At 38.1% G+C, this 18,714-nt stretch overlaps 1 protein-coding gene across 1 annotated transcript in view; it reads left to right on the top strand.

Annotated features, from left to right (window-relative positions):
* Window positions 1–18,714, top strand: part of CDK19 (cyclin dependent kinase 19) — a 116,370-nt gene that overhangs the window by 54,076 nt on the left and 43,580 nt on the right. Inside the window, exons 3-4 of the mRNA XM_081093997.1 lie at window positions 12,129–12,239; window positions 14,397–14,537. Of these exons, the coding sequence (XP_080950123.1) occupies window positions 12,129–12,239; window positions 14,397–14,537 (252 nt within the window). The remainder of the gene's footprint in view (window positions 1–12,128; window positions 12,240–14,396; window positions 14,538–18,714) is intronic.

The raw sequence follows: 18,714 nt of genomic DNA, 5'->3' as shown, positions 1-18,714 counted from the left end.
TCATCGATGTTTCTAGCTCTCTATCCCTCTCCCTTCCTCTCTGTAAAGAATCAATAAAATATATTTTTTAAAAAATCTAGAAATGCTATGATATCTTACGGATCTTTCCACATCTATAATAATAAAAGTGTAATATGCTAATTAGACTGGACATCCTTTTGGACGCATCCTTCCTTCCGGACAAAGCCGCAGTGGGCGGGGGCCGGGGCTAAGGCCCTTGCAGGAATTTTGTGCATTGGCCCTCTAGTTAACAATATAATATCTTATTCTCTGTAGCATTATTTTTAATGGCTATAGAATATGTCACTGTGGAGATGGACCTTAATTTATTCAACCAGTTTTCTATTGATACCACTTGATACTATTAAGCTTAAAACATTTTTCCAATCTGGCCCAGCAGTGTGGCTCAGTGGTTGAGCATCAATCTATGAACCAGGTCACACTGTTCGATTCCCAGCCAGGTCACATGCCCAGGTTGCTGGCTGATTCTCAGTAGGGGGCATGCAGGAGGCAGCCAATCAATGATTCTTTCTCATTATTGATTTTTTTATTTCTCTGTCTCCCTTCCTCTCTGAAATCAATAAAAATATATTTTAAAACATTTTCCCAATCTGATAGATGAAAAATGTATTTCCATTGCTTCAAATTACATTCTTTAAGTAGGGTAGTAATATTTTCTTTATATATATATATATATATATATATATATTTTATTGATTTTCTACAGAGAGGAAGGGAGAGTGATAGAGAGTTAGAAACATCAATCAGCTGCCTCCTGCACACCCTCTACTGGGGATGTGCCCACAGCCAAGTTACATGCTCTTGACCGGAATCGAACCTAGGACCCTTCAGTCCGCAGGCTGATGCTCTATCCACTGAGCCAAACCAGTTAGGGCGGGTAGTAATAGTTTCATATAATTTTTGACTATTTTAATTTATATTTGTGAAATGTCCTATTGAAGTATTTTTCTTTTTAAAAAATGATTCTTATAAGCTCCATAAATCAAGCAAATTAGCCCTTTAATGTCTGACAGTTTTGTGGTGTTTTTCCAAGTTTGTTGTTAGCCTTAAGACTTCGTTTAGGATATATTTTCTATACAAGATAACTTTGTAGTCAAAGATATGACCTTTTGCCCTAGCCGGTTTTGCTCAGTGGTTAGAGCATCGGCCTGCAGACTGAAGGGTCCCGGGTTTGATTTCTGTCAAGGACATGTACATCTGGGTTGCAGGCTTGAACCCTGGCACCAGTCAGGGCTTGTATGGGAGGCAACCAATCAATGTGCCTCTCTCATATTGATGTTTCTCTGTCTCTTCCCCTACCTTCCATTCTCTCTAAAAATCAATGGAAAAATATCCTCGGGTGAGGATTAACAAAGATACCTTTTCCTTGTGACTTTTACTTAAAAGCAGGTGTTTAGGTGTATTAAAGAATGTGACCAGGACTTATGTGAGAGGATTACATTTCAAAGAGGAGAGTCATTTTATATGTATTTTTCAAACTGCCTTAAAAAGACATTAAATTTCAAAGCTCTAAGATCATTCAAAGAAAGCTTATTTATTTAATTTTTAAATTAAATGTATTTGGGTGACATTATTGGTTAATAAAATTATATAGATTTCAAGTATAGAAGTCTATGATACATCATCTGTATATTGTGTTTTGTGCCAGGACCCAAAGTTAAATCTTTAGACATTGCCCCCTTACCCTTTACTACTACCCAATCCCTTCCTTCTGTTAACCACCTTCCTGTTGTCTGTGTCTATGACTTTTTGTTTGTTTGTTTGTTCATTTGTTGCTTTCAGTTTCATATTCCACATATGAGTGAAATCATATGGTTCTTCTTCTGTCTGATTTATTTCACTTAACATGGGAAGTTTACTTTAAAGTTAATGCTATTTTTGCATATGTGCTCTGCTAAACACAAAATTATGGAAAGTTAGAGTATTATGAATTAGTTTTCATTGTTATAGTGATTTCTAGGTTTTTTTTCCTAATCATTGTCTAACATTTACAGAAAAGCTGCATGTCACACTGAAGCTCTTTTTAAAAAATTAAAGTTAACACTCTTAGTGAAAATATTTAGCTTTTATTGATTAAATCTAGTAGATGTTTAATAGAAAAGAAATCATTTATTTCATTGTGGAAACTCACTCCCTTCTGTATTTTCTTATAATGCATATATAAAGGTTTCTTAGCAGAAGCAGATTAGGAATGAAGTGTACTTTCTGCTTAATGGAAACAATGCAGTAGACATTTCCTGGATTGTATTTTGGTCAGATCATAAAGTAACTTTTCTTGTTACTATGGTTAAAATTCCTATGAGGTCTTCAGGAACTATAAATGATTAATTTATTTAAGCCTTGACTTCACTGTGTTTATCTTCTGTAGCAGCATAGTGATGTGAAACATGTTCAGTTATTGGCACTGGTAATTTAGCAATTAATAATTAATCAAAATCCTTAGGTTTGAATTGTAAATGTTAGTTCCTTGTAGTTTCAGGGCTGGGGTGTGAGACCATAATTCCAGTCATTCTTAAGAGTGTAGCATCCAACATGTATTAGATAAGTTCCTTCAGAAAGCAAAGCCCTTACCTCTCCCTGCAGATTCTCCAGCATGGTGTGTGTGTGTGATGGTCTAGGTGTGAGTGTGTTTGTGTGTGTGTGTTTGTGTGTGTGTCATGGTCTAGGGGTATGTGCGCATGTATGTGTGATGGTCTGTGTGTGTATGTGTGATGGTCTAGGGGGGTGTGTGTGTGTGTGAATTCCAGGGCTACTTGTTTGCCTGTTTTTACTAAAGAAAATGTCAACTGTATATTTTAGAAATAAAAGTTATAATGGTCTGGATTAGGTGTAAAACCAAATAGCTTACTACTTTATTTTGCTTAATCAATTACCAACTTCAAGTTATTATTCAGACTTATTAAATTCCTTGAACATTCTTTTTTTAATTTTTTTAATTTTAGTAAATCTTTATTGTTCAGATTATTACATTTGTTCCTCTTTTTTCCCCCCATAGCTCCCCTCCACCCAGTTCCCACCCCACCCTCTGCCCTTACCGCCCCCACTGTCCTCATCCCTAGGTGCACAATTTTTGTCCAGTCTCTTCCCGCATCTCCCACACCCCTTTCCCCACCAAGAATAGTCAGTCCATTCCCTTTCTATGTCCCTGATTCTATTATAATCAACAGTTCATTCTGTTCATCAGATTATTTATTCACTTGATTCTTAGATTCACTTGTTGATAGATGCATATTTTTTGTTCATAATTAGTATCTTTACCTTTTTTCTTCTTCTTCCTCTTCTTAAAGGATACCTTTCAGCATTTCATATAATGCTGGTTTGGTGGTGATGCACTCCTTTAGCTTTTCCTTATCTGTGAAGCTCTTTATCTGACCTTCAATTCTGAATGATAGCTTTGCTGGATAAAGTAATCTTGGTTGTAGGTTCTTGGTATTCATCACTTTGAATATTTCTTGCCACTCCCTTCTGGCCTGCAAAGTTTCTGTTGAGAAATCAGCTGACAGTCGTATGGGTATTCCCTTGTGGGTAACTGAGTTTCTTTCTCTTGCTGCTTTTAAGATTCTCTGTTTGTCTTTTGCTCTTGGCATTTTAATTATGATGTGTCTTGGTGTGGTCCTCTTTGGATTCCTTTTGTTTGGGGTTCTCTGCACTTCCTGGACTTGTAAGTCTATTTCTTTCACCAGGTAGGGGAAGTTTTCTGTCATTATTTCTTCAGATAGGTTTTCAATATCTTGCTCTCTCTCATCTTCTGGCACCCCTATAATTCTGATGTTGGTACGCTTGAAGCTGTCCCAGAGGCTCCTTACACTGTCTTCGTATTTTCGGATTCTTTTTTCATTTTGCTTTTCTGGTTGGGTGTTTTTTGCTTCTTCGCATTTCAAATCTTTGCCTTGATTCTTGCGCTCCTCTGGTCTGCTGTCGGGAGTCTGTATAATATTCGTTATTTCAGTCCGTGTATGCTTAATTTCTAGTTGGTTCTTTATCACAACATCGAGGGTCTCATTAGATTTCTTGAGGATCTCAATAAGTTTATCGGCGGCTTCTAGACAGTTCTTGAGAGACCTTAAAAGTGTGGTTCTGAACTCAATATCCTTCATTGACAGTTTTGTCCTTTTTCTTTGTCTCCGCATTTTTTATGCTTTCTTGGTGCACCCCCTAGTGGTCTTTGTGCGCAGTCTTGTTGTAGTTAAGCCTTGATTGTTGTAGTTAATACTAGGGGGATTTGACCTCCAGGCCAACTGGCTGTGAGAATCAGCTGTGTCTGCAGTGGGAAAACTTCTGTCCTCTAGGAGGTGCTAATCTAGCCTTTGCCTGAGGCTATCTGGCAAATGGCTCTGCGCAGGGCTTGGGTGGGGCGGGTCACACGGGATCAACAGGGCGGGTGGAGGGAGCAGTTATGGCTGCTCTCAGTCCCGTCCCCAGAAGCTCTGCCTCTCAGAGTCCCAGCAACCGCTGCAAACCTCGGAGAGAAAGCTGCCCTCACGTTCTGACCGATGCCAGACAGTCCCGCTTCTCCCGTTTGAGTCTGGGTCCCTAGAGACTCGCCCAGAACTGGAGCTCAGTGCCTGAGCCTCCCTCCCGATTGAAAACGCCAACCGCGCCCTCAGCCACCAGCCCGCTCCGCGCGTACCTCCGCACCTTTGTATTTTCCGCATTGCACCTCCTCTGAGTCTCGTATGCTGTTCTCTTTCCTTCTAGTTGAAGAATTTCCCCTCAGCCAGCCTTCCTGTGATTCTGGGTGATGTCCGTTCCATCTTTTAGTTGTATTTGTGAAGTGGTTGTTCGAGGCAGCTAACTCCGGTGTTTACCTATGCCACCATCTTGGTTTTCTCCCAGATATCTCCTTGAACATTCTTATTCTTGTTTGAACATTTCTGATATAAAAAAGGTAACCACAGTTTTGAAATTAACATTCTTTCAATGTGGAATATCATTTCACCAACATATTTACATAAAAGCCATATTTCATGTACTATTGCTTTCATTTTCTCATTCAACAAAACTTGTTGAGTGCTTGCTTTGCAGGTCCTGTGCTAGGTGGTTTTATAAATATTCATCTGGAAAGAAAAAAAGATGTGCTCTATTACCTAGTGATAGACATCTGCCATAGCAAATTTAGAATAAAGTATGGATTTCATTTAATATTTGCTCCTACGAGATGAATGGTGAAGGAGTTTTTAGAATTAGTGTATTCATGATGTGATGAGAATAACCTGCTCTAGTATACTTTCTTGCTGGTTGAGGCTCTGTGATTCTCATTTTCCTCTTTCTTCATTAGGAGCATCTCCTTTGACTTTTCAGACTAGGTTATTTCTATTGTATGTCATATTCTGTATTTTTCTTAGCAACCTCATCATAATTATAATTTTAAAATTATTTGTTTAATCTGTCTCCTCTTTGATCTCCCTGTGCCTGGAATATGCTGGGCACTCAAATGTTGATTAATACATTTTGACCTTTTTTTTAAAAAAATCATTGTTACCTGCTGGGTATTTTCTTTTCCTCCCTTTCTCTCCCTTCCCCTCCCCTCCCCTCCCCTCCCCTCCCCTCCCTCCCTCCCTCCCTCCTCCCTCTCTATCTCTCCCCCCCCACCCCCCGTCTCTTATCTTTCTTTCCTGGGTATTTTCTATCACACTTCTGCGTCATCCTACAGGCTACAGTATGTGGATATACCCTAACTCAAACTCAGGTCTCTGAGTTCTAGGGTAAGGCCTTATGCGAGATAATGGGCAGAATTCTGTGCAGTGGAGATCTTGGGAGCTTATTCATGATGATTACATAGGGTGTATCCTTAAGGTGAAGGCCACAACATATGCTAGGTATGATATTTTCCTTTGTCAGAGCAAAACTCATTGGTCCTTAACTCGTATCTTATATACCTGCCTCATTTTTGGTTAAAATGTTAGGGTTACTAAGCAGTTTTATCTTGAGTTTCAGCCTACTTCCCCCCTAGAAAATTATTTGTAGGAAAAATGGATTTAGCCTTTGGGGTGGATGGTTTAGAATGTTGTTTTTTTTGGTTTGGTGCCCTGATCAGGAATTGAATCCATGACCTTTTGGTGCATTGGATGACACGGAACCAACTGAGCCTCACTGGCCAGGGTGGTTTTGAGTGTTCTGTTTAAGAGTTTTAACGTTGAAGTCATTTAAGATTTTGGAATGGGAGAGCTAACATGATCAGACTTTTTATTTTAGCAAGATAATTTGATATCAATATAGGATGTTTTAGAAGAGATAGGAGATAGATCTCATTAATTCTGCAGCATTTGTTGAACACCTACCAGATGTCTGGCTTGTACAAGACGGAAATGTAGAGATGGCAGACATAACGCCTGCACTCTAGGACCTTACAATCTATTAGGGAAGATAAATAATTAAATTTTGTCATAAATTTATGCAGTTAGTGGCAATGTTAAGGGAAATACAGTATGCATGGAAATACAGAGGAGACACATCCATTTCTGACTAGGAGTTTCAGGGAAGGTGTCTTAGAAGTAGTAATAAATTAGTCCTATTTAAAATAATTTTCTTTTTTAATTACACTTTACATTCAATATTATTTTGTATTAGTTTCAGGCATACAGCATAGTGTTTAGACAGTCATATTTTATAAAGTGTTCTCTCCAATATTTTCAGTATCCACCTGACACCACACATAGTTATTACAATATTGACTATATTCATAGTGCTGTACTTTATATCTTCATGACTATTTTGTAACTACAGTGGGGCCTTGACTTACGAGTGTCCCGACTAACGAGTTTTTCGAGATACGAGTGTCTCTCAGCCGATTTTTTGCTTTGAGTTGCGAGCTAAAATTCGGGTTACGAGCCAGCTTCAGATACCCCACCGCTAGTTGATGCAGCGAACGTCACAGTGAACGCCACAACATCAGCCCAGCATCACGTGTCTCACTCGTTCACTTTATGATTTGACATACGAGTAATTTGAGTTACGAGCTCCGTCACGGAACGAATTAAACTCGTAAGTCAAGGCCCATTGTACCAATTTGTACTCCCTAATCCCTTCACCTTTTTCTCTCAGTCCCCCAACCTCTCTCCCCTCTGGCAACTACCTGTCTGTTCTCTGTGTCTGTGAGTCTATTTCAGTTTTGTTTGTTCATTAATTTTGTTCTTTAGATTCCACATATAATGAAATCATATGTCATGCAACTATTAAGTCAGGACTCAAACTCAGGTCTCTGAGTTCTAAAACCTGTACTTTTTGCATTAAACCTGCTACCTCATTGTCACTTCTACTGGGTGACAATGGGGAACATAGACCTGCTTGAAAATTATGACTCCGTACCTAAGCAGTATCACTAAAGTAAAATAAAGCAAAAAATGTAAGGCCACTTTGAACCACGACTGGGTTACTGTTTTATAGACCCCATTTCAGGGTATGAGTGCCATCTGCTGGAAGGTTATAATGTATTATTATGTGCTTGTAAAGACTAGCTTCCAAAAGGCCTGTCACAAGTGTGGGGGAAAAAAGTGTCAGGTTTCAAAATGCTAATTCTTAAATTTCAGTTTAGGAATACTGGGGAATTTCAGTTTAGGAATATTGGGGAATTTTGTAGTTAAGTAAATCTATTTACCATAAAATACACTGCTTCATTTATTTTCATTTTTGGTGGTATGGGTGGCATAGGGTTTTAAAAAAATGATATGCTCAATGCTTTCTTAAATGGATCATCGTTTTACTTGTAACAGATCTAATAAAAATAGAAAATTTGATTTACTTTGAGATAAGTGAGTTATTGAAGTATAAGAGGACTCTCCATTCAGATACCCTAGAAAAGGAATCTGGAACCCATGGGGACATCAGAGAACAGAAAATGGGAATGAAAGTGGAGGAAAATGTGCAGATAATTATACAAATGGATTCTGTAAATGTTAATCTATCACAAGGCTCCCCAAATTCAGTCAGGATCCTAAATAGTACTTTAGAGGAAAAAGTTTAGAATTGTAACTTTAGATTATTATATATTCAGGACAGTGAAAATTAGACACTTTTTATAGTCAGTTAAATACCCTGAATGGGAATTGATAAAACTTTGGCATGTTCACTGTACATTCTTTCTTAGGCTCCTCTGGGATCACGTTAGTACTCTGTGAATATCTGGCACAGGAAATGTTGTCATTTAGTGTGGGATTGTTCAAGGAAAATGATGCTATACTTAACTCCTGTTTAGATGTGATTAAAACATATTTATAGTTGTATGATGTCATATTGAACAAATATTTATGTGACAAGAGATTAAAGTCCACTGGTGAAATAAAGAATTAAGGAAAGTAGCAGTCTGATCATCTCCTTTCTTTGTGTAACTGCCTGAGAAGCTGTGATAGTGCAATGATATCTTATCTCAGCAGGTAAATTTCTGGAGAGAAAGGGCTATCTTTTGGGGTGTGTGTGTAAATTATAAGAGTAATGCTCATTGTAGAAAACTTGTAAAATAGAAAAACAGAAAGATCACACATAATCCCACCACTCAGGTAACTATATTAATGTCTTACTAAATTTCCTATTTTATAAACATTTATATTTTGTTGTCTTTTTATATTACATCACAAAATTACAGCCCAAGTCTTTTCTAATGGATCTAAAAACTTCCTCAGCGTATATATTTGAAGCTACAATATGTGGTTATACCGTAATTTACTTAACAGTTTTCTTATTATTGAACATTTATATTGTTTACTGTTTTTGTTTCTTCAGTGAATAGTGGTAAGGGAATTTACTTTTTAATTTTTTTGTTTTAGTGAATAGGGGTAAGGACTCTAATTTTGTGTGGAAGTTGTTTAGGGCCTAACATTTTATGAGTACACCAGCCTTGAAAGTAACCAGTGATTGGATTAATATCTGCTTTAGTTCCTCAGGTGTGTTCCTCTTGGTCCCCTCTTCCTGTATATAATTTTCTTTAGGATTTTGTAGCATTTATTGGATTCACAGCCCTTTCAGGAAATGCCCTCATAGTACCCAGGTTTCAGTTTCTGCGTACACCAGGTTAAATATCTCACCCTGAGCTAGTTAGAGCTATGTTTCTGCTCTTTACTTCACACCATCACATTTATGAGAGACAGTAGAACAGTGGTTACCAGGGGCTGGGAAAAGGGATATGTTTAAGGTACAGAGTTTCAGTTTGAGATAATGAAAAAATTCTGGAGAAAGGATAGAAAGGCTAGTGATTGTTGCATGAAGTGTCAGTGTGCTTAAATGCTACTGAAGCATATACTCAAAAATGGTTAAAATGGTAAATTTTATGTTATGTATATTTTACCACAATAAAAAAAAAGGTGACCTAGAAATATCATGCAGCTGGAAGAACTAGAAAGATTTCTAGGACTAATATTTTACTGATATTGAGAGATTTCCAAGATTAAGTAAAAAAGGTAAAGTGCTATCTTTTGTGTAAATAAGGCAGGCAAAAAAATATATTTATATATTGTTTGGATAAAGAAATACAGGAAGGATTAGCAAACAATTAATAAAAATTGTTATCTAGGACAACGATTTTCCACCGGTGTACTGCAGAAATTTTAAAACATGCAGTACCTGACTAGTCAGGGGCACTGACTCTTTTCCCTTAGATTGTCAAATAAAAGAAAATGACAACAGCCAACACAGCAGTAGGCATCTGGTGTGAATGAATCAAAATTATACCAATTTTTTTGTCAGATCAACAAAAAAAATACACCTTTTGGTGTGCCACAGATTTTTATTAGTGTATGTGTGTCATGAGATGAAAAAGGTTGAAAATTGCTGATCTAGGAGGCAGGAGGGACTGAGGTCACTGGGAGCAGAAGTGGTAATGAGACATCTAAATCTATCCTTTTATATAATTTTGAGTTTTGAACCATGTAAATGTATTACCTATTCACAATAATGTGTACAGTGGGTCTTAAGGTAGACTCACTGTAAAGGTATCAACAGACTATAATTATAGAAAACATAATTTTCTAGAGGTATTGATTACATGTTGCTCCATGTGATAGCCTCTCTCCCAGACATGTGGGGTTTAGGCTCTATGCTAACATTTGGTGTTTTAATAGCCTGGTTTAGATGCAGAAGTGAGTTTCAACTTCCCTTCCATGCAGGCAGCAAAGAGAACATATTTTGGGTAGAGACTTAAAGTCAAACTGTCTAAGTTGACCAATGCCAAGGAGTCAGGAAGAAAGGGAGAATAGTTGTGCCTAGAGCAAGGCCTCTTACCAGGATCCAAGTACTGCAAGTGGGGTCATTAAACATGCATAGTACTCTACTGAGTCTGGGAGCCAAAAATATTCAAAAGCAGAAAACTGAGTACACTCTGCATCCCTCCAAAATGTCACTGTCTTTGATTCAATCATCAGTTAGGAGCATTTTATGTTTAACATTTGCACCTGAAGCAAGAAGTAGGGTTGCTTAACATTTCTTAGGCAGTGGAAACAGAAATAGAAGCTGATAGCTGAACCAACATCCATCTAATCACCCCTGTCTCCCTCCCACCAAGGGAGGACTATTAGATCTTCCTTGGTCATTTCTCTTCCAGTTCCTTTTCCCCACTTAGATCCACAGGAAATACAGAGACTAGCTGTAAAAAGTGGATGGCTGGCTAGGTGCAGCCCAGCCTATCCCAGCTATTAACCTCTTAGCTGTGTTCCAGGGCACGTGTGCTGGAGGAAGAACCCAGGGGGTCATTTTCGGGAATCCGGTTCAGATCATAGATGATAGGACACTTTCCAGCAAGGTTGTCAAGGTGTAGGTGAAGAGAAAGAGCTGAGGTGCAGAGCCAAAATGAGAGAATTGAGAACTAGGAAATCTATCATTGAAAGTAGTAAAGAATTAGGCAACTGGGAAATAGTCTATAAAAGTTCCCTAGGATGGAGTTTAGAAGATTTTTTTTTTTTTACATGTTTCCAGCACAGGCACTAAGGTATGCTTTACTCATTTAAAGTTACTAGAATGGATAAGCAATTCATTTTTTTCTGCCTCGTTGATCTGTCTGTATGTTTTCCTCACTACGTTCTGGGCTTTGAAGACACAAACTTCAGCCATAGTGGAGAAAGCATGGACTTAGGAACCAGGCAGATCTGTTTAAAAGCAAATCTCTTCTCTTTCTAGGTGTTTGGTTTTGGTCAAGGTATTTTTATTACACTGAACATCAGGTTCTGTGTGCATCATAGGGTTGTTATAAAAGATTAAATGAGAGAAAACATTTATGTATAGTCATCTTGCACATAGAAAGTATTCGATAGAAGTTTTGTTCTCCCTTTTTTGTATCTTCCATAGAATGGTTTTAGATTTAAAAGGAGTTCAATATATTATTCAAATTGAGTATGTTTCTCTGTACCTGTTAAATCTGAACCCTAGTTAAGGATAGTCTGAGACAGGCATATTTATCGGGCTCTTACTTTGAGCAGCTAATGTTATTGTTGTTAAATATTTAATGAAGCATCTGCCTCTTATATATGTGCCAATGCTAACTTTTCACTTGCTGGTTTGGTCTGTCTTTCCTTGTCATTATCGGAGTCCATCTTGCAGCTTCTATTTTGTGAAGTCCTATTCCTTTGCTCTATTTATAGGACCATTTCACACCAATTTTTATCAGTGGGTATGAGAGTCATTCCCTTATACTCACTACTTTTCTAAAAACTGAAGGACTACACGCTCTACACATGGATGAGTGAAGGACTTGTTAAATTATCTTTCCTTCTTTTGTCAAATATTTTATTGAGTATATTCTGTCTAGGGTGGATATAAACAATGTTATTACACAATTCCTGCCTCTCAAGAAGCTTTTCTTATAGTAAAAAAAATGCACATATCAAAATATATTTAATTATTTCGTGATATGATAATACTTTGTTTAATATTTCACATTTTACCATTTTAAAATGGCCTCATTTAAAACGCACACACAGAGAAAATGGATTGGAAAGATATGCACCAAGATGTTGACAGAGCTTATATCTGAGTAATGGTATTTTTGAGTGGTATTTTTTCTTTTATTTTGCTTATCTGGATTGTCTAAACGTGCAAAAATTGCATTTTGAAGTTATAAGAAATTCATCATTCTCCCCTCCCTGCTAACAGAATAGTGACTCATCTCTTCCTCTTGCCTGCAGCTTTTGCGAGAATTGAAGCACCCCAATGTGATCGCATTGCAGAAGGTGTTCCTTTCTCACAGTGACAGGAAGGTGTGGCTGCTGTTTGACTATGCAGAACATGATTTGTGGGTAAGCCTAGAATCACTTTCTTTTTAGAACTTTTATATAGGAACATAATTTCATTATGTGCCAAAAGAAGATGGAACTTTGCAGTTCAAATATACATTGCCCTGACCGGTTTGGCTCAGTGGATAGAGCGTCGGCCTACGGACTGAAGGGTCCCAGGTTCGATTCTGGTCAAGGGCATGTACCTTGGTTGTGGGCACATCCCTGATGGGGGGTATGCAGTAGGCAGCTGATTGATGGTTCTCTCTCATCGATGTGTCTAACTCTCTATCCCTTTCCCTTCCTCTCTGTAAAAAAAAAATCAATAAAAATATTTTTTTTAAAAAAAACTTTTATGTAGAAATAAATGGATGCACTACCTATTGCTAATTCACATAAAGGACAACTTGCTTTGTTGATTGTAGTTCAAAACAAACATAAATATAAATGAAGATTTAAAAGAATTTGAGCAATACACATGATCATCTTATTTTACTGAGAAGATAGTATTTGTAATAACCAGAAACTTCACTTCCCACAATGCCAATGAGTGGGAGATTGTACTTTTATGCAAGTAATTAATGGTAGTTTACTAATACGTCTAGTGAATTTTGCTCTCTTTTGTGGTACACACAGTAGTTTAAATTTAAGGAATTATGTACTTATAGTTTGTTTCCCTTTCTAAGATAAGGTTAACTTCTTTCAGCATCATCTCATTTAAAACCAACTCCTCCAAATAGAAGTATGAATGTAGTTTTACAAATATTAGGGATGTTTTATCAATATATAATGGAAGATAAAAATTCTAATTCCAATTCCAAACTTTTAAAGTTAGGATTCAGGGCATTTAAATATATTATCTGAGGAGCTTCTAAAAGTAAAAAAATTCAAACTTGGCAGTAAGTTCAAATTTTGGATAATAAAATTTTGACTTAATATAGTGTGGTTTGTCATATGTGTCAGTTACAAATCTGTTTAGGAATAACTTTAACAACTTATGGGTCTTGAAGTAACTTTCAGAGTTAATGCTATTACTGCAGATATTGATAAGAACCTCCATTCTTTTCCTCTATTCTTTTCATGGATATTCAGTACCCATTTTAGCATGTTATGGACAGGGCTGGGGTGGAGAGGAAGGTGGAGATGGTGGTGTGGGAGGCAAGTAGAATTTCATTCCTGTCATTCAATCTTCTATAATAATAAAAGCGTAATATGCTAATTAGACCGGATGGCTGAACGACCTCCCGGACATCCTTCCGGATGACCTTCTGGACGAAGCTGGGGCTGCAAGGGCTGAGCTCCTTGCATGAATTTCGTACATCGGGCCTCTAGTACTTTTATAATACACAATATGACATGTGGACATAAAAATTGGATTATGACGACCCAATTTATTTATTTAAAAAGTAAATTCCCATTTTTCTCTCCTCCTTTCTTTCCAGTAACTATTAGAAATATCTCCTAATTTCATTATGTGCCAAAAGAAGATGGAACTTTGCAATTCAAATATACATTGCCCTGACCGGTTTGGCTCAGTGGATAGAGCGTCGGCCTACGGACTGAAGGGTCCCAGGTTCGATTCTGGTCAAGGGCATGTACCTTGGTTGTGGGCACATCCCTGATGGGGGGTATGCAGTAGGCAGCTGATTGATGGTTCTCTCTCATCGATGTGTATAACTCTCTATCCCTTTCCCTTCCTCTCTGTAAAAAAAAAAATCAATAAAAATATTTTTTTAAAAAAGAAAAAAACCCCAAAAAAACAAATATACATGTAGTCAGTGTAATACTCAAATGCACTATGTGCTAACTTTTTATAGAATAGTAAAGATTTACAGTTTTTCTTCTCTTTAATCTTTCATTTTGTCAGTAGAGACTCTAACTAGTACTAGTTTTAAGTAGGCTTTTAAATATCAACCCTTTTGAACCCTTTAGTCCTATTTAATGAAAATCTTAGTGATTTCTGTAAATCTAGTCATTATACCCCATTAAAACTGTCACATTCACCCCCAATATCAATTCCATTTTATTGGTTGGCCTTGTTATTAAAATTATTGTTCTTTGTGTCATTATTGGCCTTTAATAAGTATTTTTTAAAATATAGAGAACTTATTACAGCCTTATTTATGTATTATTGACATGGACAAAGACTATGTATTATTACAGTATTTTTTTTATTTTTAGCATATTATTAAGTTTCACCGTGCATCAAAAGCAAATAAAAAGCCCATGCAGTTGCCAAGATCTATGGTTAAATCATTACTTTATCAGATTCTTGATGGTATCCATTACCTCCATGCAAATTGGGTGCTTCACAGAGATCTGGTAAGTATGTTTATTTAAAATTAATATGTTTTCCCCCTTTCTTTTAAAAGATATACTTTTTTCTTGCTACAATTACGATAAACATTAATTATAGAAAATTTTGAAAATAAGCAGAAAGGAAGAAAAGAAAAGCCATTCATAAACCTATGATAAAAATTTACCGTTATTAACATTTGGTGTATGTTCTTCCATTATATGTATGCATAGCTATAAAATATCAGTGTGATTTTCAACAAGCGATTGGTATAATGTTAATGGGATAGTCATATGTAAAAAAAGTACCTTTTGATCCATTTTGTTTTTTTATTATTGCTCATCATTAGTAAAAACATTAATAATTAAAAACTAAATTCTCATTTTTTTTTCTTATGAGCTAAACTGAAATAATGACATTTCATCCAGTAAATTGAATGTTGTTATTGATATTCACAATAAATAAATGAATAAATCTCAAAGTTGGAATGCATTTATTAGGCTAATTAGCCACAATTCAAATCTTTGATTTTACTTTTGTATTCAGTACACATAAAGCAAACACTTATTAATGTCAAATTATATGCTATGCATCTTTGCATTGTTGTCATTTTTAATTTATGTTGTTCTTGAGAAGACAATGGGAACTAAATAATTGTAATACCCATGGGTTTATAATTGGAAGTTTTATTTTGCCCCCCACAAAAGTCAATTCATGATAATTTATTTCTTAGGCTTTTGGAGATGCTAGGTATATGGTAGGTATAAATCTAGGTCAACTCAGTTTTATTAATTGAGGATAAATACTTATTATAGAAAGGAATAAATACCAGTACACAAGGAGACCTAGTTAAGACCCCTTGCTACCTTGTTAGTCAGTCAGTCAGTCAGGCCTGTTCATCTGACTTGACCATTCAGACACATTGTACCTCAATTTTAAACTGGAAGGCTCAAAGACTTTCACATATCCACTTTACTATTAACCATGAGTCAGCATGGTTTTGATTCTTGGGTTTGTGAGGTTGTTCTTAGATTAAAGACCTCCTACATGAATGGTTTTAGATTTTAAGTTGTAATAATGTAATCTATGTGAGTTATATTTTTGAGTTCACAGTTATTTTTGAATCATCAATCAGAATCCTTTATTGACGATTAACTAATTTCAACTCATTTCCTTTTTTCACAAAATTGTATTCAGGCATACCTTGGCGATATTGCAGGTTTGGTTCCAGACCACCGCAATAAAGTGAATGTTGCAATATAATGAGTTTTTGTTGTTGTTTCCCCATTGCATATAAAAGTTATGTGTATACTATAGTCTGTTAAGTGTGCAATAGTGTTATGACTAAAGAAAAATGTACATACCTTAGTTTAAAATATTTCATTGCTAAAAATGTTGTTCATCATCTTAAGCCTTCAGTGAGTCCTAAATCTTTTTACTGGTAGAGGGTCTTGCCTCAGTGTTGATGGCTGCTGTCTGATCAGAGTGGTGATTGCTAAAGGTTGGGGTGGTTGTGGCAATTTTTAAAAATAAGACAAAAGTGAAGTTTGCTGCATTGACTCGCTCCTTCTTGCACACATGATTTCTCTAGCATGTGATGCTGTTTGATAGCATTTTACCTACAGTAGATCTTCTTTCAAAATTGGAGTCAGTCCTACCAAACATTGAAGCTGCTTTATCAATTAAGTTTAATCTTTCATTTTATCAGTAGAGAATATAACTAGTAGAGAATATAACTATTCTAAACTCTTTTTCTCATTCCAACAGTCTCAATTGCATCTTCACCAGGAGTAGATTCCATCTCAAGAAACACTTTCTTTGTTAATCCATATGAAGCAACTCCTTATCCATTAAAATTTTATTATGAGATTATTGCAATTTAGTCATATCTTTAGGCTCCACTTCTAGTTCTCTTCCTTATTTCTATCATATCTGCAGTTACTTCCACAACAACTTGGTTGTTTGGCACAGGAGGCCTAGTTTTTGATGTATCTTGGCTTTCAACATGCCTTCCTCACTAAACTTAATCATTTCCAGCTATTGATTAAAGTGAAAGACATGCAACTCTTTCTTTCATTTTAACTCTTAGAGGCCATTGTAAGGTTATTAATTGGCCTGATTTCAGTATTGTGTCGCAGGGAATAAGGAGGCTGAGGAGAGAGAGAGATAGGAAAATGGTTGTAGGTAGAGCAGTCAAAACACAACATTTATCAATTAAGTTTGCCGTCTCACATGGGAATATTTTGTGGTGCCCTCCCCCAGCTTATAATAGTAACATCTAAGATCACTGATCACAGATTGCCATAACAAATCTATACTAATAATAGAGGAATGTGCAAATTGTCCAGGACGCCATCGCAGTAACAGTAATGACTGAGTAGCAGGCTGAATGGGGCGACCAGACCAGCAGGGGGGTTAGTGAGGGATGACCAAATGACTGAACAGCAGGCTGCGTGGGGCGACCAGGCCAGCATGGGGGGGGGGTTGGGGTTGACCAGGCTGGTAGGGGGGCAGTTGGGGGTGATCAGGCTGGCAGAGGGGGGCAGTTAGGGGCGACCAGGCTGGTGGGGGGGCAGTTGGGGGTGACCAGGCTGGCGGGGGGGGGGGGGGGGCGGGCAGTTAGGGGCAACCAGGCAGGCAGGCAGGTGAGCAGTTAGGAGCCAGTGGTCCCGAATTGTGAGAGGGATGGCCAACTGCCGGTACTCGGATATCCTCTGAGGAGTCCTGGATTGGAGAGGGTGCAGGCTGGGCTGAGGAGACAACCCCCCCCCCCCCCCCCGCACAAATTTTGTGCACCGGGCCTCTAGTATACTAATAATGAAAAAATTTGAAATAATGCGAGATTACCAAAATGTGACACAGACATGAACTGAGCAGATGTTCTTGAAAAGATGGCATCAGGGAGAACCAAGATGGTGGCATAGGTAAACACCAGTACTTACCACCTCCCACAACCACATCAAAATTACAACTAAAACACAGAGCAACCATCATTCAGAACTGCCTGAAATCTGGCTGAATGGAAGTCCAACAACTAGAGAAGTAAAGAAAACACATTGAAACTGGTAGGAGGGGCGGAGGTCCGAAATGGCTTGGTCCAACACCCACGTGTGGTGTTTTTTTTTCAATCAGGAGAGATATCTCAGCTGCAAATGCCTCCCATGAGGAGCAAGGGGTCCCAGCCCCCACCAGACCCCCAGCCTAGGGTTCTAGTGCCATGAGAGAAGCCCCTGTAACTTTGGGTTATAAAAATCGGGGATTGTAGCTGAGTGACACAGAGGCTACTGGAGATTCAGGCAGTTCACTTAAAGGGTCTGCACATGAACTTACATGGTCCCACTCCCTCTGAACTCCAGCACTGGGGCAGTGGCTTGGAGGGATCCAGGGACATATAAGGAGGAACTGGATTGTCTGGCATTAGAACAAGAACTCAGGACTGGCTCTCCCCCAGACAGTGGTGCTCCCAGGGGCCATTGTTTCTATGCTGAGACCTCCCCCATTGCAAAGCTGACTGGCAGCCACATCTAAGTTTCCATCAGCTTAGCTCACACTGTTCACTCCACCTTGGTGAATTCCTGAGACCATGCCCCATCCAATTTGTAGCCCCAACCAAGCTGTTTGCAGCAGCTTTTCCATGTGAATGGCCTGTCCTGGCTCAGTCTTCAGATTTTTCTAAAATTTCTCAAACAAGCAGCAGCTGGCATCAGCAAGACTCGGCACTAACAGTAGCCTGCCTTGCTTCACACTTTGGCCTCGCCTGGGCACTTCCAAGCCTAACACAAGTAGCAGCCATTTGCAGATAGCTCTGTAGCTCCTGCTGGGTGGCCCTAGTCAGTGGCTGACTTTGCACTGCCTGGGAGGCCCCAGAGCCAGTGCATCCAGTGGACAACTTCAGACCATAGCAGATTACAACTCTACACAGCCATGAGTGACACACTCAAGGAGCAGACTCAGTGAACACCAAAGCCCCACTGAAGCAAGTCTTACTCCATAGGGGTGCCTCCTGCATAGCAGCTCTTCCACTATAGTTGTAGCTAGTCCTCACAGCCATTTGGCCTGGAGGTCAGCTCCTTCCTGTAACATCAACAGCAATCAAGGCTCAACTACAACAAGACTGTGCACACAGCCCACACAAAGGCACACCTAGAGTGCCCCTCAGGTGACTGGGGAGGCTGAGCCACTGGCCCCTCAAGACACCTACTA

This window comes from Myotis nattereri (assembly GCF_964212035.1).
Source record: "Myotis nattereri genome assembly, chromosome: 6".
In the NCBI taxonomy this organism is placed as follows: Eukaryota; Metazoa; Chordata; class Mammalia; order Chiroptera; family Vespertilionidae; genus Myotis; species Myotis nattereri.
The sequence above is the reverse complement of the archived record's forward strand: the minus strand, read 5'-3'. Positions and strand labels throughout refer to the sequence as shown.